Genomic DNA, 20,688 nt, shown 5'->3' on the forward strand with positions numbered 1-20,688 from the left:
AAAAAAAAAAAAAAAAAAAAAAAAAAAAAAAAATCCAAAAAAACAAACAATTAATTGAGAAGAAATCAAATTATAAAAGAGTCAGGAGTACTTCAGGCATAAATGAACACTGAAAAATGCAAACATCTGAGCTAATAGTAAGTCAATCAATCAGTCATTCTCCTAGGAAAGAAATGAGATTGATGGGTATATTCTGGAGATGATACTAAATACTAACTAGTAAAACTTTATACTTTATATTGGTATATTTTTGTAGGACTACTATAATTTCATTTAATGATAGAAATTAACCTGAGTTGAGTATTTTATTAGAAGAAAACATCCTTTACAAATTTTGAAGTATTCCCTAATGAAAAATTTGCAAGAATAGAAAGAAAATAATCTGAAAACAGAAAACAAAAAGATAGTACTTCTTTCACACAGAAAAAATGAATTACAGAACCTTAATTATTAATTAAAAATTAAAGCATAGCATTGGTGAATGGCTAGAAAGATTTTGAAATAAATAGAAAATGCCAAAAAAGTTATTAAGGCTTGAAGTAGAAACAAAGTTGAAAAACAGTGTGGTCATGTTTGACAAAAAAAAAAAAAAAAAAAGTCAAGAGCTCACATTTATAATAAGATAGAAACTAACAGATCAAGAATTATATACAGTTTTAAAAATCTTGAACTAAAAGAAACCTTTGGAATGTTTCAACCTTGAAGTGGGAAAAGTATGAAAGGATTTCTATAATTCTAAATTCTAAAGTTATAAAAAGAAAATAATGACAAATTTTACACTAACAAAAACAAAACAAGCTGGGCGGTGATGGTGCACACCTCTAATCCCAGCACTTGGGTGGCAGAGGCAGGCAGATTTCTGTGAGTTCTGAAAAAGACCAGCCTGGTCTACAAAGTGAGCTCCAGGCCAGCTAGGGCTGTTACACAGAGAAATCCTGTCTCAAAAAAACAAAACCAAAGCAAACCAAATCAAAACAACAGGCCCAATATAATACAAAAAAGGTCAGTGTTTGAATATATCCCAGCAAGCCCAAAGTTCTGGGCTTGCTATCCTCAGCACCACCAACAAGCTAACTAACATAAATCAAAGCGAAAGTCAAATCAGTTGAAAGTCCTATCACACATTGAAGGGCAATTTCTCTAATACATAACAAATTTCTAACAACTTTACGGCAAGTGGATGACATAAAATTAAGCATCTTAAGAACAGGAAGTGATGCTCAATTTAGCTGTTGAATAACAACTAAATTTAAAAAACTTTTTTTTATGCTTACAAAATGGGCAATGATCTATTTTGACAATATGCCATACCTGAAATGGAGATGAATAAATGAGCATAGTGTGTGTGTGTGTGTGTGTGTGTCTTCCAGTAAGGTTGCTGAGAGACAATGCTTTTAACACTTTTAAAAGGTGTTTTCCTTACTGGACAGTTGCTAAAGCACTGCCTGCCCACTTCTGAAATCCATTGTTAACACCTCTCAAAGGGGCTTGAACTTTGCTTTTCTTAAGACTTAGGGGAAAAAGAATGGGAGACAGGATTTTAAACCACAGGGAAGTCTTGTCTCTGATACATTTGGCAGGTCTTTAATTCATCTCTGTCCTGTCACATGAATTACAGTCATCAAAGCCAGGAAGTACCTTCAACACTGTACAGAAACTTTCATACAGATCATCTAATTCTCTGGGTGTAGTTTCTCTTGCAAGAAACAATGGTTAACTTTCCAAACATATGAAGCTCTCTTCAGATGATCACAGTCAAAAGTCCACCAGGCCTCAATCAGCCCACTGTCTCTGTGCTTTCAGTCTTTCACTTGTTCATGAGAGCGCTTCTCGTTTTCACCCCTGCTTGGCTCAAACTCTCCTCCATACTTTAGATTTTCTTTTCTGGGGGCAGGGGGAGTAAGAATTTCATTTCCAGGTGCTCCCCCCAAAAGTTCTACTGGCTACAGATTGTAAAACTTATGGATTAAAATAACTAGGCTGGTGTTAAAGGCTTATAACCCTACGTATCCAGAGGTTGAAACAGGAAGAACTGTGAGTTGAAGACTAGCCTGAGTAACAGTGTGTCACTGTCTCAAAATTTAAAAACAGGTAAAAGCTAGGAATTCAACCCTAGCCTGGCTAGCTTGGTTCATAGTTTGAGCCTTGGTGCCATACTCTCCCAGAAAATACTGCATGAGTTATGACAAAAAATAACCATTAGAAAAAGTTAAGACAGTTTCAGAGATTCAAGATTTATATTGGAAGATAAATTTTGAGACTTAAAAATTGATAAAGTTTTAATATGCCCTCACATTAGATAATGAGTACATTTCAAATTCAAATTTTAGGTTGTATAATCTGTATTCTATGTATTCTAGACTCCCCAAGAGCATTAGATTCCAATCTCATTTACTGTATCTGATGGATAGCAGGACGACTTATGCTGACACTCTTAGCACCCATTTAAGAGCTGGGCATAGAGACACACATCTGCAATCCCAGTACGAAGGATGGGTAGGAGACAGAGACAAGAAGATCCCTGGAAGCCACTGGCCAGCCTGCCTAGCCAATTGATGAGCTCAAGGTTCAGCGAGAAACTTTGTAGCAAAAAAAATAAGATGAGCAGTCAAGGAAGAGATCTGAATAAGAAGACATATGATATCAACCTCTGGCCCCCACATATATATCCTCAAGTACTTGCACGTACACATGCATACAAACTAAAAAATATATATCTGGTGCCATTTTAATTTCTGATCTTTTACAACTTCTAAATTTAATCTATGTCACTCTGAACCTTCATAAAAATGTATCTTATTACTGGTCTTTTATAATGTGATAATTATTTTATGGGCCTCTGCATTTCCATTTTAGTAAGTTAATGTTTCAATTTCATCTCACACTTTTCTCCTTCCTGTGACCCTTCTCTCACCTTTCTAATTGAATCTAGAGCCTCACATATCCATGACAAAACTATATTTGGCTGAATCACTAGGATCATGGTATGCATCCAATAGAAAGGATGATCCAAAAGCAAAATCAATAACCAAATTTTATTCCATGGTCAGTCCACAAAGCAAAACCACAGCTCTATCAAAGCAGTGAGCCCAGCTGGATTTCAGAATGCCTGTTTTCCCTCATTATGGGTAGAGTAGTCTACAGTGGTCTACCATTACATGCTAGATATACGTGAGGTAACAACCATGTCATTTTAATCTACCCTTCTTCCGTTTAAAAGATGTTCTTAAGGAACACAACTGAAAACCCTCCTCTATACCTCTATATGAGTGTGAGCCTCTTATAAAATAAACTGTGGGAGTTCTTGTGTGAGACAGTGTGAATATATTTTTGCATATAGGATACAGGTGAATTTTTGTGATCAGAGATGTGTCAGACTATATATTTTTAAAATAGCTACAAATCTGCAAGATTTTCAGAGCACACTTCCCACAAACATATGGTTTCTTAAATTCTGCCACACTAGAGAGAGATGGAGTCTATTTCTTCTTCTTTTTTCAGCCTGAATATACTTAAAATGCAGCAGAAATGATGATGTGCAATACTCATAGCTATATCTGTGAATATAGATAGTAGAAGGAAGTACACCTTCTACTCGGCTGGTCCAACCTCTCTCCATGTGGCATGCTGTGAGGAAACTCAGACTGCCTTAAATGGTAATAGCTCATAGCCTCCACTACAGTCTTGGTAGCTGGTGAACAAAAACTGCCAGACAAGAGCATTAAATGAGTTTTCATATTATTCAATTGCACTTTTCTTCTTCTTCTTCTTCCTCTTCCTCTTCCTCTTCTTCTTCCTTCTTCCTTCTTCTTCCTCTTCTTTTTTTAATTTTTATTTATTTATTTTTTTTTGAGATATGGTTTCTATGTGTAGCCCTGGCTGTCCTGGAACTCACTCTGTAGACCAGGCTGGCCTTAAACTCAGAGATCCATTTGTCTCTGCCTCCTGGGTGCTGGAACTAAAGTGTGTGCCACCACCGCCCGGCCTCAAGTACACTTCTTAAAGCCAAGTCAACTAATAGAAAAAGTAGAACAAAAGAGTTGCCACTAACACCTAACCGAACTATAGGTTCATAGAGAAAAATGTCTAAGCATGGTGGAATAGGGCTATAATTCTAGCTACCCAGGAAACCAAGTCAGAGATGACAACTTTAAGCTCTGCTGGTCACATTGCAAGTTCCAAGGAAGTCTAGGTAACAGAGTGTGACCCTGTTTTAAAATCTAAGATTAAAATATGCTAGGGATGGCTTTCTGTGGCCCTGTTTGACACGTTCAAGGCCACAGGTTCAGGTCTCAAATCCCCAAGACACACACCCACATTTTACTATTTTAAGGACAAGTTCTAGTATGATTTGTTGTTCACCTTAACGCTCTACTCAGGAAATTATTGGAAGATAGTAGACGAAGAAACTAGGAGACAATCTTTTTTAAAAAGAGAAATATAAAACTCAAGAAACAAATAATCTAATATATGAAAACAACAAAGGAAAGCTTGAAGAAAAAACAAGGGGAAGCTACTGAATGAGATCTGTGTGACAGAGATAGGGTGTAACTAACAAGGAAAACGGTGGGTGGGAGGGGGCACAAACAAACAAAAATAACCAACTAAACACAGAACCTAGAGATTACCTGCCTGATAGACATGAACAAAAGTGAGCTAAAAAAATATCAGCAATGGCTAATATTTATGAGTCATGTAACAAACACACCAAATAGACTTATGTAGCAATCATGACATAATAAGAGGAGAATGGAAATTTTGTGGCAGATAGAACCCTCATCTATTACAGTAAGAGGTCAATAGGTAATAGCCAAATGAAATTCAAGAACAGTCCCATGAGCCTATTGTTAAAAGACGGTGGGTAAATAATCAACTACATGAGAAATACACAGCCCCCTCTGAAAACTTTGGCCTTATGGGCATGAAGGTGAGTGTGTGGCAATCAGAAAACTGTCTTTGTTTTGAACATCAATTCCCTTAAACTATATTTTAATTATGATAAATAAAAACATGTTAAAGTTACATACTATAAATATACTTACTACGGAAATGCTGTTGAAGTAGGAGCTAAAACTGGAGGATTCTTCCAGAACTCATCCAAAAGACTTTGAATAATTTTTCCAAGATCTGAGTGCATTGTAAACTGAAAGTAACAGTAATACATAATGATAAAAACCCTCTCAAAACACAAAATTTCATGGGAATAAATCTCATTTGAAATCTTAACCAATGTCTGCAGCTAAGAATAACTAGGAAAGAGGGCTGGAGTGATGGCTCAGTGGGTAGGAACACTTAAATGTTTTGCAGACGACCCAGGTTCAGTTCCTAGCACCTACAAGGCAGCTCACAACCTATGTAACCCCAGATCTAGATGATGTGACACTGTCCTCTGACTGTGTGGGCACTGCATACACATAAACACTAATACACATAAAATTAAAATGAGGAAAAAATAAAGAAGTAAAGAACACTGTGTCAACATACTAACAATAATGATTTACAACAGTTTCCTATAGAATCCATACTATAAATATTTAGTAATTAACAAATCAGGTTAAAAGTCTATTCAATCGATAATGAAGCGTCCCACACTTCACACTTTCCAGTAACTTGATTGTCAGAGGTAAACACTCAGGGTATTTAAGCTGCAACATGTAACATTATCAACCACATTATATCCAGAACTTCAAGTCACAGGCTTAAGTAAACAGTATTGTCTAAGGAAACCAATTTCAAAATAAAAATTTTATTACACTTCAGATTTCTAGAGCAATAAACTGTAATAAATGGGTAGGTTAATCTGATATAAACTATAGCATATACATACGTTGCTTACTAATGGAGAGGTAACATACAATCCTTGATTATCCATTAAGTGATGTCTTATTGGTGGATAAACACTAATCACTGGTTTTTCCTGAGGAAATTGTGGAGGAAGTAATCTAGTAAAGAAATAACACACACACAAAAAAAACACAAACAAATGAAAAAAATACAACATGTAACCATAATCCTAAAACAAAGTTATTTAAATGCAAGTTAAATTTTCACATTGTCTTATATGGACTTAATTTTTAGTAACACATGCTTTATTATAAATATTGAGCAGACTGAAATATATGAAAGGCTATATTCTGGCAACAACACAGTAATTGAATACAAGAGATTCTTTTTAACATGGAATATGGGCTCCATGCATTACAGAAAAGTCTTTTTAGCATGTCAACGAATTGATTTCCAAGCTAATAAAAAAAACTTGCTGAATAAGAATCTCAGCTAAAACATAGATTGTCCACCTGTACAGCAAATCATGCAAAACTGCCTGACTATTTAGTGGATTATAGTTCTGGCCATGTGTTCATGTGCGTGTGTGCGTGTGTGTGTGTGTGTGTGTGTGAAATCCTGCCCGCAGTAGCCTGGGCATGCATATACTACACTACAGAGGAAAGGGTGAGAAGTAAGTACTAGGACTACACTACTGTGCTTGTAACCAAGCCTTCGCTCATCTGAGTCCTAAACGCTGCATTAACGCCTCTCCTCATACTGGTGTAAATCATGGGGGTTTAAGACTAAAAAGCTCTTAATTCAAAAGTCAAAAAATTCATCTTTTTTAAGTACTACAAAATTAAAATTAGTTTATGAAATATTTTAATAGAAGTTTGTTAAATCCAGAACTCTGTTTCTTAAATTTTGAAAACTCAGAATGTTTCCCTTTAGGCTTTTCTGCTTATATACTGGTTAAGGAAAGTACTTCTTGACATTATCAAAATTGGATTTTGTTGGACTCTCCTCCCTACATCTACATAGGCACTGGATGGGAAATTAATTAATTTATATAGCTAAAGTTCATTTTTGTTATTTGTTTTTGTTTTTATAGGTCAAGATTTTTAATTTTTTTTTTAAAGAGGCAGTAAGTGGCCTCTGGAGCCCATGAGTCCATGTTACAGCCATTTATTATGACTCTGTAATATATTCTAATTTGTAAGGCTTCTATATAGATTCATAAAGCTCATACTTGTCAAGTTAATGTATTTTAATTCTTGCCAGAGATACATGTTTATCCTTAGATTTGCTCAGAGAACAAGTATTTTATAAGGCCTCCTATGTCCATGTGTTAAGTAATAAACCACAAAGTTTTTATTTCACTAAGCTGAGCACTATTTTCTGTTATAGTTACTATGAATAAGTTCATTTAAACAGCTATGTCTGATATTAATTAAGAGTAAAGACAAAAAAGTTAGTTTCTTTTACATGAAATATAGATTACAACTCTGTTCACACAATATTATTGTCTAGCTACTAAGACATAAAATTAAAACCTAGTACACAAAAATAGAAAAGAATTTTACTTACATATTAATGTTAATTGTTAGGTTGTTTACTGTGAATGGCAATCTGTATTCTACATCTTTTTGTATTTCAGCTATACTGTAAAAGAAAAAGTAGAAAAGATATAAAAAGATCAATGCTATAAAAAACTGTTACTATAAAAACCAAATGTTAGATGCTATAGCCTACAACTTTTTAAATTCTAATCACAGCATTTGGATAGCTGATATAATTTGTATCTAGAGAGAGAATTACTATAGTTGGAAAGACTTATCAAATATGCAGGCAATAATATTCTGAAATATCCAGAATATTATTATTGTTATTATCCAAAGGGTAAGGGAAGGATGCTAAGGAAAACATATAAGGAAAACTCAGAATAATCTCAGATTGAGTTAATATAATTTTATCCAACTCATTAGTAGAAGCCTTCTGGGTAATATATGTCAACAAGTAGCTGAGTTCTGCTAACTGTGCCACTATCCAGCTTTACAGGCAGCTGGGGATGACTGAATCTGAAGAATTTAAACAGAGCAGTCCCAATGAGTGTCTCTTTAAATGGTGACATAATGGCTCCTGACTGCTTTCCACCTTTCCTCTTCTTCCCCAAAGGAGCCTGCTTTTATTCTGGGTAGCCATATGCTATAGCCATACTGTTTCTTATTACTAGCTGTTGTTAAAGACTTTATGTCCCAGCCAATGAAAACATAGGTTAGTAGTGGGGTGGATTTCCAAGGAAGCCGCTTACAGTGGAATCCCAACTACTAGCTCTTTCTGCCTTTCTTACCTTCTTCCTACTTCCTGTCTGGATGCTAGGCTTGCATGGTAATAGCCACTTTGAGGCATCCTATTAGTAGGTGGTAGGCACTACAAAGCAATGAAGTAACTAGCTAGGGTCTTTGATAAGTATGAAACCACTTTTGGTTTTTGTTTGCTTGCTTGTTTTGTCTTCTTTGAGATAAGTCTTATTATATGTAACCTTGACTGACCTGGAACTCCCAATGTAGCCTAGGCTGGTCTTGACCTTAGAGAAGTCCATTTGCCTCTGCTCTAAATACTGGGATTAAAGACAAAGAGTCACCATGCCTGGCTTAAATTTCAAAATAAACTTTTGTCTTGTTTTGAGCTACTACTTTGGGAGTCTTTGTTAATGCTATCAGAGCAGAGTCCCAAAATAAAGCCGTTATAATCTGACATCCTATAAAGGTAAATCTAGGAACTATGGAGCCTCTGGGAGCTCACTCGAAATATTAACATTCATAATGGTTCTAAGGGGAACACACAAAGTAGTACTCATTAGTTGATATAATGGAGGACATTTAGTATTCATTAGTCTTTGAAAGGTCTAGCAAATATATAACACTTCCTGTTATTTTATTCCTTTTAGTTACTTCAAACAGTTTTACAAAGTTTATTTTCCTCATTCTTGGATTAGTGTATTTTCTGTCCTTCAATAAAAACCTAGTCTCTCAAAATATACAAATCTTATGTATTTTGAAATGTTTCTAAGTGTTGGCGTCTCAGTTGTGAAGCACCAGCATGGCCAAGTCAGCTTATAAAAGAAAGCATTTAAACGTGGTCTTGTTCACAGTTTCAGTGGGCTGGTCTTGACAACACCATGGCAGGGAGGATAGCAGCAGGCAGGCACTAGCTTTAGCTGATGAGCTTACAGTATGAAAGCAAACCATAAAGGATGAAGCTTCCAGGTCATAGTCAACTTGATTTTTCCTTGCTCTATGACTCAAGTATACAGTGTCTTCAGCAAGAGGGACTGGGAACCAGGGTGATCCAATGCTTTTCCTGATGCCCTGATACATGGAGAAGAAATGTAGTTCCTTGTCTAAAACCAGGAATATGCTTGGCAAGGCTAGTAATGGCCTGAAGCCAGGGCCTTGGGGGAACAGTAACTTCTGATCCTGGGAACTTAAATCCTCCCCCAAAGGAGCTAAAGTTATCAATCCCCAGGCCACTGTGTGCTCAGTCTGTGCACACTTGAGATATCCTGAGTTCCTTTTTAAACTACATTCCTTGATTAGCTTCCTGCTGACTTCCTCCCACTATATGATAGCTTTCTGCTGATTCTGTCCCATTTTCCCCTGCAAACTGTATATAAGATGCTGTACTTCTTGTATAAGGCATCAGCTTATGCAAGACCTCCTGACCCCAACTTTCTTGTCTTCTTTATTTTTCATCCCAGATCCACCCGGTCACAGACTTGTCACTGAAGAACAGGCTGCCGGTTCAAGCTGATAGGTTCTTACCATCTATTATGGTTAGAAAAGCAATCATCAATCCTGCCCATCTGTGAATGCTGCACGCTAAAATAATGACTGGCTGGCCAGTTTGTGCACTGCTGCAACAGTGGCACAAACATAATGGGAAAACCCACTACTTTCTGAATGAGCTTACAGCACTCTCCACAACACAGTACCCATACCTAGCACCATGACAGAGATGAGAGTCTGCAGCTCAACAGGTCACAGATCTAGGGGAGAACAGTTAAGTGACACAGAAGTAAAATCCTAATGACTTAGTATTATATGCATAGACTGATGCATCTCTCAAACTTCATCAGGAAAGCTTCTATTTACAATACATAGTGATTAACAAAGAGACCAACAACTGACCAAGGTACAGAGAGTAAGAGACTAAGGAATGCTCAACCCTAAATGGGCCATCTGTATCAAATGCTCTCCTCTCAAGGTTCAGAGATCATTGTTTAAGAGAAGTAAGAAACACTGTAAGCGTCAAAGGTGGTTGATAAATACAAGGAAGCAATGTCCTCCAGACATGGAAAGGCAGCTGTACGTATGAACTCAAAGTAACTGTGACAAATGCACAAACCACATGCAAGTTTAAATCAGACCAAATACTAGCATGAAGAGGGGAGGTGGACACTAAGCCCTGTCCCTACCCGAGGAACTACTGGCAATTATAGTTGCTGGAAGAGGGAGAGTTAGCTTTTTTTTTTTTTTTTTTTTTTAAGAGTGTCACCTCTTGGTCAACTATGCTCTGGTGAAAGGCACACATCTGATGATATACAGATAGCACAAATTGGATTTAATGTGGAAATTTGAAAAAAAAAAAAGCACAAAGTTGAGTGGGTAGAGAAGGGGAATGGACCTGCAAGTATGGAGAAAATAAGCATGATCGAAATACACTGTATGGAACTCTCAAATACTAAAATAGTAAGTAAACGACACAAAGAAACAGCTAAGCTAGATTCAAACAGATAATCAGTGTCAGGATTTACATGATCTTTATGAAAGCTTCTCCCTGGGGTCGGGGTTTAGGCTGATACCATCCTCCACTATATGAATGTCACATAATTAAATGTTATTAAAATAAAGTCCTATTTTCTTTATTCCTCCACATTACCAAGATGTCACTGCACAAGGAATGAATAGTAAAAGAATCGTCTACCAGTTCAAGTAGAACATCTTAGTGACTCAAAGCAAGGCTTATTAAAGACAGACTCCCTGAGTTCAAATCCCACATATACCATTTTACTTGGTGTGATAGTTTGAATAAGAATGGCCCCCATGGGCTCATATATTTGAATGCTTAGTCACTGAGAGTAGAACTCTTTGAGAAGGATTAGAAAAGTATTGTCTGAGTAGGTGTGACCTTGTTGGAGAAAGTATGTCACTGGGGGTGGGATCAGGTTTCAAAAATCCACGCTAGGTCCCATTTTCTCACCTGACCTGTGGATCAGGATGTAGCTTTCAGCTACTGCTCCAGCACAATGCATGCTTCCGTGATGATAAATGGACTAAACCTCTGAAACTGTAAGCAAGCTTCCAATTAAATATTTTCTCTTATAAGAGTTGCCTTGGTCATAGTGTCTCTTCACAGCAATAAACAGTGACTAAAACATTTGGAATTAGATCAAATACAAGTTCCTGAACTTTTTTTTTTCCGAATGAGAAATGGTTATACTAAAAGTATCCATCTGTTTGTGATGTTGTCTGATTAAGCAAGATCATATATGTAAAGGCTTCAGGAGATTACAAGACAACTGATCAATGTGTTAGATGTTAAATTTAAACTTTTAGAAAACTCACCTAAGTTGTACCTTTTCAGATTGTGGTAATAAAATTTTAATGAAGATTTTTCAGTCACTGCCAGAATTTTTATTAGAAAAAAAAAATCCCAGGAAACATATTAAAATGCAAGCTGCCAAGGGCGGGAAGCAATCAGTAGCCCTGCCCCGCTGTCACACTTGGGAACCACAACAATGGCCAGCATGGCAAAATACCCATATTGATGCAGGCAGCCATCTCAACAAAACCAGGAGAAAAAAAAAAAGAAAAACCCTCAAAGAAACAGCAAACAGAAGACTTCAAATTTGTATGATTAATATCTTCAGAAGGACAAATTGATAAGCATTTACAGGTATCTGCATATATATGCAGTTGATATGAAAATGAAAAAAAAAACCAAGACACTAAAAATTTTAAATAGCTCAAATAAACAGTCTGTGCTATTTGGAAAACACTCTAGCACAAATCAGTCTGTTGGAGAAGGCTGATGTAAGAAATTCTAATGTAAACTGCTTGATTTTGTTTGTTTCAAAGGGCTGTGTGACATGTAACATTTATTTAGTATCTTCTCAGCAGAGTTCCGAAGACCGGATAGGATAATGAGCAAGGAAATGGGAAGAGCTATGGAAATAGAAAAGAACCCTGGTGGAGAACAGAGGGGGAAATGTCATCTTAAGTATATTTAAAAGTCAACTAAGGCTTAGCAACTAGGAAAAGGGAATCTGAGACCATACTCTAGACAAAGCTTTGATACAAAATAAAACAGGGTACCTACTACAGTTTCAGCCTGAAATATTCTCCAAGGGCCTACGTGACAAATGCTTGGTTCCCACGCTGGTACTGCTGGAAAGCAGTGAAGCTTACAAGGTGACCCAGTAAGTGAGGGATTTGTTCCTAGAAGTAGGCCCCTTAAGGAGGATTATAGATCCAAAGTCTCTTATTTTTAACCTCGCTGTCCAATGAACATGTGTGGAGCATGTTGCTGCCATGACATGCTGCCTGACCACAGGGCAAACCAGAGACGGAAACCTTCTACTGTCCTGGTGAACAGCAACTGGATTTACTTTTTAAATGAGGCTAATCTCTTTAACAACCAAGGCTTACTGCAAATTTTTGTCTGTACTTCTGAAAAAAAGGTTTGACCATGTTTTCTAGGCAGACTTTCAACTATATAGTCTATGCTAACCTCAAACTTATGTTTCTGCCTCTGCCTGCAAGAGCTGGGACTACCACCATATGTGGTAGCTTTTGGTTACACCTTTAAACATGCTCCTTTTCTGGCTAGTCTCAAAATTTATCATATCTGTCTTCCAATATTGTTTGATCTCAATAGCATCTATGCTGCTGCCTGAACACTGAGATATTTTGAAATTTTCTGCATCAAATTTCCTGCCACTCTATCAGATATAAGCTCAGTGTCCCATAAGTCTCCAGAAAGATGTACTGCAACCAGGGTTCTGCTTGGTGATGGCCTCTGGTTGGTCAACTATCCCACAGTGCTGGAATTAAAGGCATATACCACCACCACCCAGCTATAAAGAATAGATCTAAAAGCCCGTAAGTCAAGTACTCAAAAACTCATTCTCTGGGGAAGCTATATGGGTAAAGATTTGAATAATCAAAAACAACTCTGTGATCCATGGAATGGTAGCAAAACAGTACCAAAGGATGTTTTTAAAGACTATGCTATAATTCTGCTACAGGGTTAGATCTTGAATGTTTGCAAAGGCCCATGAGGTGAACACTTGGATCATAGCTTGTGGGACCTGGGAAGTGAGAGAGCCTTTAGGAGGGCCTAACAGAAGGAGATATTTGGGCTCAGACTCTCATCTCTCTCAGCCTCCTGGCTGCAGGGTGGAAGTAACTTCCCTGCCATGCATTACTATCACCTTGCATTGACTAGAGGGCCAACCACTGCTTAAGCCTCTGAATTTTTTAAATCAAGTAAGTCTTCCCTCTTTTCGTGTGTCTGGATTCAGTATGCACATGTACCTGAAGGTGAACCTCTGATACTGCTTCTCAGGACAGCAGTGGACCTTGTGTTTGGAGACAGGGCCTCTTTCCAAAGGAGCTCCCTGAAGACGCTAAGCTGACAAGCCAGTAAAGCACAGTAATCCTCCTGACCCCACACCCTAATGGGATTTACACATGGGAATCACTGTTCCCAGCCTGTGTATAAGGCTCCCAGAGATTGAACTCAAGTCCATTTATAACTCAGCTACCTCCTACACACCTTTCCTCTTTATAGGTCTGTTTATCTGAGGTGTTTTCTCAGTGATGGAAGGCTAACTTACACAGGCACTATTTTTTCTAGAGAAACTTAATTTAAATTTTTTTTTATTGAACTATATATTTTCTCCACCTCCTCCCTTCTTCCCCCTCCCATGATCCCCCATGCTCCCAATTTATTCAGGAGATCTTGTCTTTTTCTACTTCCCATGTAGATTAGATCTATGTATGTCTCTTTTAGGGTCCTCTTTGTTGTCTAGGTTCTCTGGGATTTCTAAGCTGGTTTTTCTTTGCTTTATGTCTAAAAGCCACTTACAAGTGAGTACATATTATATTTGTCTTTCTGGGTCTGGGTTACCTCACTAAATATGATGTTTTCTGATAAATTTTCTGAGAAATCGCCATAGAGGAGTGTCCCCTTTACCCTACATCCTCTCCAGCATAAGTTGGCATCAGTACTTTCAGTCTTGGCCATTCTGACAGGTGTAAGATGGAATCTCAGAGATGTTTTGATTTGCATTTCTCTGATAGCTATGAATGTTGAGCATTTCCTAGGTGTCTTTTGGCCATTTTAGATTCTTCTGTTGAGAGTTCTCTGTTTAGGTCTGTATCCCATTTTTTATTGGATAATTATTTTTATGACCAATTTTTTGACACTATTATTCTTAAGACTAAGGATACAATACCAACGACCATTTACAGAGCATTTATTGTGTGTTAACAATACTGCCGACTCTGTAGCTTCCTTGCACTTTACTAAGCCCTTCTAAATAGGACACTTCACTATGACTCAGCTAGCTCTCCTGAATAGACTACTTTTCTAAATGAAAAGTCAGATGGAGGCCTGCCAAAGACAAGTGAGGTGTAGGTAGGAGTGTGAAAGATGCATGAACAGTAAGTCAGACAGAAGCATTAGATCAGCAGCTATCAACCTGTAGTTACGACCCCTCTGGCTAACCTCTACTTCCCCAAATATAAGTCATCACAGTAGCAAACTTCCAGTTATGAAGTAGCAACGAAAATAATTTTATGGTTGGGGGAATCACCACACATGAGGAACTGCATTAAGGAGTTGCACAAGGTTGAGAACCACTGCTATAGATTAAGAAGCAATAGTTTTAGGTATACTGATTCTAGAAGACCACAAAAAGAAGTGTAATTTGTTATATGCCTACTTATGAGCCAGTTAATGTCTCTACTATTCAGATATCAAAAATACTGTATGACAGAGAGCTAGGGATGTAACTCAGTGGTAGAGCACTGCCTCACATGATCAAGGCTCTGGCTTCTATCTCCTGAATCTCTCCAGGACCTCCTCATCAGATTTCACAAAAGAATCATAATTCTTAGCTTTACAGGCAGAAAATGAGAAATTGGAGGAACTGAATGTTTTATCAAGAAACTGTGCAGCTAGCATGTGTCAGGACCAGAACCGGAATCCAAGGCAGTTTCATTATCAAGCTTCTATTCCTCTGTGCTCCCCCGCAGGTCTACAATGCTCATGTGCACTTTGTTTTCTACCTTTAAGAATGTCATTGCAAAGCAATCTACAGATTCAATGCAATGCCCATCAAAATCCTAGCAAAATTCTTCAAAGGACTTGAAAGAACGGTACTCAACTTCATATGGAAAAGCAAAAAATCCAGTATAGTCAAAACAATCCTGTACAATAAAAGAACTTCTGGAGGCATCACAATCCCTGACTTCAAACTCTACTACAGAGGTACAGTACTGAAAACAGCCTGGTATTGGCTTAAGAACAGACAGGAGGACCAATGAAACGGAATAGAAGACCCGGGTATCAATCCATACATCTTCAAACACCCCATCTTTCATAAAGAAGCAAAAAATATCAAATGGAAAAAAGAAAGCATATTTAACAACTGGTGCTGGAATAACTGGATTATCAACATGTAGAAGAATAAAAATAGACCCATATCTATCATCATGCACAAAACTCAAGTCCAAATAGATCAAAAACCTCAACATAAAGCCAGCCATACTGAACCTTATAGAAGAGAAAGTGGGAAGTACACTTGAACGCATTGGCACAGGAGACCAGTTCCTAAATATAACCCCAGCAGCACAGACACTGAGAGAAACAACTAATAAATGGGACCTCCTGAAACTAAAAAGATTCTGTAAAGCAAAGGACATGGTTAACAAGACAAAATGACAGCCTATAGAATGGGAAAAGATCTTCACTAACCCCACATCAGACAGAGGTCTAATCTCCAAAATATACAAAGAACTCAAAAAAAAAATGGACACCAAAAGATCACACAATCCAATAAAAAAAAATGGAGTACAGACCTAAACAGAGAAGTCTCAACAGAGGAATCTAAAATGGATGAAAGACACTTAAGGAAATGGTTAACATCCTTAGTCATCAGAGAAATGCTAATCAAAACAACTCTGAGATTCTATCTTACACCTGTAAGAATGGCCAAGATAAAAAACATTGATGACAACTTATGCTGGAGAGATTGTGGGGAAAAGGGAACACTTCTGCATTGCTGGTGGGAATGCAAGCCGGTATAATGGTACAATCCCTTTGGATGTCAGTGTGGTGATTTCTCAGAAAATTAGGAAACAACCTTCCCCAAGACCCACTTTTGGGTATATATCCAAAGGGATGCTCAATCGTGCCACAAAGGACATGTGTTCAACTATGTTCACAGCTGCTTTGTTTGTCATAGCCAGAACCTGGAAACAACCTAAATGCCCCTTAACTGATGAAGGGATAAGAAAAATGTGGTACATTTACACAATGGACTACACAGCAGAAAAAAAAAATAATGACAGCTTGAATTTTGCAGGAAAATGGATGGAGCTAGAAAACATTTATTTTGAGTGAGGTAACCCAGACACAGAAAGACAATTATCACATGTCATAGGTGGTTTTTTAAACATAAAGCAAAGAAAGCCAACCTACAAACCACAATCCCAGAGAACTTAGACAACAATGAGGACACCAAGAGAGACTTACATAGATCTAATCTACATGGGAAGTAGAAAGTAGAAAAAGACAAGATCTCCTGAGTAAATTGGGAACATGGGGACCTTGGGGGAGGGTTGAAGGGGGAAGAGAGGAGGGAAGAGGCAGGGAGGAAAACAAAGAAAAATGAAGAGCTCAATAATACACACACACACACACACACACACACACATATTGAATGTCATTGGATTGAGGAGCTTAAGGAATCAACTGACTTTCTTGACTGAGTAGAGCAGAAAGAGATCAGGCAGTCAATTCTTTCAGTTCTGTGGCCAGCCGTAAGGCATATAAAGATGACAGGCCAGCCAAGCTTGTATGGGCCATTAATGACCCATCTGTACCTCCTACCTTCTTAGCTAAGAGATTCTTTCTTGGAAGTCTAGTAGCTGTACAACAATACAAAAGAAACACAATTCTGATATATGCCATTACAACCAACTTAAGACTCTTGTTGAATATACAAACAAAATAGCACTCCATCACCATTATCCATCTAACTGTATTTTCTAACTGTGGGCGCAGCACAGAAACAGTTTACAAAACAGCTTCCCCTCTGGAGACTAAGGATTAGCCTGGTTAGCGAGGATTATCACAAACACAAGTTACTGAAAAACAAGGTGAAAGTCATTTGACCAGTGAGGCGTTATTTATCTTAAAGCTTAAGACTTAAGCACTAACACTACCTGCCATAGATGAAATGACGTTAACTCCAGAGTTCATTAATTTAGCAGTGAACTATTTTACCACACTGCCAGCCTTCAATCATAACCCAGATGAACACAATCATATCTAAAGAAGAGGCGCTTTCCCCCCATTTGTTTTTCTTCCCAAAGAGCTCTTTGTATTATTGAGAAAACCTGGACTTTCCCTCCAACCTCTGTTCATTAGGTCGAAGTCAGGAGTCCTGCTTGTATCTGGCATGGTAATATGTGCCTTAACCCAGCACTGTGGAAGCAGAGGATGGCTCCTGTGAGTTCAAGCCCCCCCCCCCAAAAAAAAAAGAAGAAAAGGGAGGCTGGAGAGATGGCTCAGTGGTTAAGAGCACCGTCTGTTCTTCCAAAGGTCCTGAGTTCAGTTCCCAGCAACCGCATGGTGGCTCACAACCATCTGTAATGTGGTCTAGTGCCCTCTTCTGGCCTGCAGGCATACATGCAGACAGAATACTGAGAATACTGTATACATAATAAATAAATAAATCTTTAAAAAAAAAAAAAGATGAAAAAAGGAGTCCTCCTTTTCCTGACAGACATGATGGTGTGAGGTGAGGCCATCGTCACTGATTATTTACATCTCCTGGGTTGAAAGCACTCCACTAAGTCTGTGTTCTACAGATTATAAACAGAAGAAAAAAACAAAAACAGGTGTTCCTTGAAGAAGTCAGAGGAAATGGAATCTGAACAGGAAATCAACAGTGTCTTCTGAAGTAAACTCTAAGGAGTTGAAGAATTAGTTCTTCTACATATGAATTCATAAGTTTTAGTGGTAAACTAATTAGTGTGATTATTATTTTTAGAAGATTAGTTTTTGAGTCCAGTCAACATGACTTCCACTTTTCATTTTCATAATATTCGTTGTGCTTTGGTTAAATACTGTTAGTCTTCTATGACAGCTTCCCACTTGTTTCTGCGGGAACGAGGTAAAAGAAAATAGTCATAAAATTCACCTAACCTTTTGGGATAGCTAAGAATTTGGTAAAGTGTTTAAAAGATTCTTGAATATTTAGAATTATATCTAATTTGTAAGTTTGAAATATTTCAACTAAATAAAATCTCAAGAATATAAAAGATACAGATGTTACATGTTAAAAATTTCTAGTTCAAATATTAGCACACAAAATAATTTCTGCATCCATTACGGATACTGACTGATCCTCTTAAACCAACTCTAGATGTCCGTCAATGAACAATTACTGTTTTATTACTTCTATTTGGGACCAAAGTACAAACTTCAGATCACTTTCCTCATGTACTAGTCTTATCAGTAAGAGACTGGGGACTCAAAAGCTCCACCTCAGCTCCAAGAACAAAATAGCAGCCTTATGAGGAGAAAAGAAAGGTTAACAAATGGCTCCACCAGTATTTTTGCAGTAGTAATACTGACATTCTGCAGGTTTCCAAGGTGACAGTCGAAGGGGAAAAACTTCGTTGTGTTTCTTAAAACTTAGCTTATTTTATAATATCTTGAAAGTGTGGCTCTCGAAGGTTAGAAAAAATAAAGCATTTAGAGAAAGACTGACTTGTGTTGGGGTTTAGAAATCATTAGCCTAAGTATAGCACTTGGGCACGCTGAGAACCTTGAACTAAGGAAGACTTGAAGACTTCCAGAGGCAAATTCTCTTGCTTTCTTATCTCTTGTCCCATCGGATTCCTCTAGTCACAGAAACAAGAATTCCTTTTCCTCCAGGATGATAAACTTGCTGCCTGGAAAGGCCACTCCTGCCTTAGAAAATATACTCTTTTTTTTTTTAAAGATTTATTTATTTATTATGTATACAATATTCTGCCTCCGTGTATGCCCACATGCCAGAGGAGGGCGCCAGACCTCATTACAGATGGTTGTGAGCCACCATGTGGTTGCTGGGAATTGAACTCAGGACCTCTGGAAGAGCAGGCAGTGCTCTAAACCACTGAGCCGTCTCTTTCAAGAGGGGTTCTGTCCCTGTAACAGGGTAAGGAATGCTACACAAAGGTAGACAGAAAAACAGGAAGACAGGCACAGCACAGCATGATGGCACACAGCTTTAATGCCATCACTTGGGAAGCAAAGGCAAGCAGATCTCTGAGTTCAAAGTCAGCCTGGCCGACAGAGCAAGTTTAAGGATGATAGTTTACTTGCTTGAGAAAAAAACTGATGAGAAAAATAGCCCCTGATGGTGTGTTCGAACTCATTGTTACTATCTCATGATGTGTATCTATATAAAATACAACACATTAAAAATCATATTTCATATTATAATGTGCATTATGTGACAAGGTTTTTTAAAAGGTTCGAGTTTAACCACGTTGGCCTTTATACATAAAATAGGCTGTGGTCCTGTTAATTAATTGTAAAACTCCTATGTATATAAAGTAATTCTGATACCTGAAAACCCTAAGCGGCCACGGACATACGTAAACAGAAAAGGCTGTAGCAAACGATTTTACAGGAAAAAAAAAAAAGGTCAAGATAACCTGAATTCCTGTATTTCTAGTTTGACGACGACAAGATAAGCAAACTCAAAAGACAACGGATGATCCAGATAATGTATGTCAACTCCTAAATGTGGGGCCCCAGTCAAGAAAGTGAGAGGGGAGCAGACTCTGTAACGGTTGCAGGACAAAAGTTATTGGAACAGGCTGAACTTTAATTACAAACTCAAAAGGATTATCATCCGGACAGAGTTAACTGATCAAAACACTGTGTTGCAACTGTTTAATTTTTCACTTTGAAACTCGGGGATCAGCCTTCCCAACTGTCTCTAGTCAGGTGTTAGCATGTTAACGATTCAATTAGGTGAATCCAAGGAAATATTAGCGTGAGAGCTAGGGATAGGAAATACAGACTTTCAGGAGAGATGATTTCACTGTGTCCGTGGAGATGAGCAAGTCAGGAGGCAAGCTGCGGGGGGGGGGGGGGGGGGGGGGGGGGGGGGGGGGGGGGGGGGGGGGGGGGGGAGGAGCACGAGAGGCACATTCGGGAAACAAGCCCACGGGAAGGACTATCAACAGGAGGCAGCTGCCGGGGCGGCCTGCCGGTCGGCACCGGTGTCTGCTGGCAGCCCGCCCTCCCGCCCTACTTTTCCCTGCGTCAAAGCCACCAAGTCACCTGGAGTGGGAGTTCCGGAGCGACTCGATCAGCCGCTGCTTCTGCTGCTGGAGACTCGTGAGGCCGGCGGGGGACCCGGCCGCGGAGGATGACGCGCTCTTAGCCAAGGGAAAGAGCCAGCTCATCCTCCTCGGGTCCCGGCCCGAAGCCCTAGAAGCTTCGGGCCTGCTCCTCCTCGCTCAGCCTAGCCTTTCCGGAGCGACCGAGCACGGCCGGCACGCTGAGGGGAGCCGCGCCTTCTCCCCGACGCCGAACTCGCCGAGTCCCTGGCCCCCCGGCGGGACG

At 38.5% G+C, this 20,688-nt stretch overlaps 1 protein-coding gene across 2 annotated transcripts in view; it reads right to left on the reverse strand.

The window, feature by feature from the left end:
* Vps37a (VPS37A subunit of ESCRT-I) overlaps positions 1–20,667 on the reverse strand; it is a 32,929-nt gene extending 12,262 nt beyond the window's left edge. For both annotated transcript variants that reach the window (XM_050147403.1, XM_050147402.1), the window contains exons 1-4: positions 20,404–20,667; positions 7,354–7,428; positions 5,828–5,942; positions 5,043–5,143 (exon numbers count right to left, since the gene is read on the reverse strand). In XM_050147403.1, the coding sequence (XP_050003360.1) occupies positions 5,043–5,143; positions 5,828–5,942; positions 7,354–7,428; positions 20,404–20,528 (416 nt within the window). In that variant the 5' untranslated portion in view covers positions 20,529–20,667. The remainder of the gene's footprint in view (positions 1–5,042; positions 5,144–5,827; positions 5,943–7,353; positions 7,429–20,403) is intronic.
* Between the last annotated feature and the right edge of the window lie 21 nt (positions 20,668–20,688).

Source organism: Alexandromys fortis, unplaced genomic scaffold, assembly GCF_014885135.2.
Source record: "Alexandromys fortis isolate MF-2015 unplaced genomic scaffold, M_Fortis_MF-2015_v1.1 scaffold_32, whole genome shotgun sequence".
In the NCBI taxonomy this organism is placed as follows: Eukaryota; Metazoa; Chordata; class Mammalia; order Rodentia; family Cricetidae; genus Alexandromys; species Alexandromys fortis.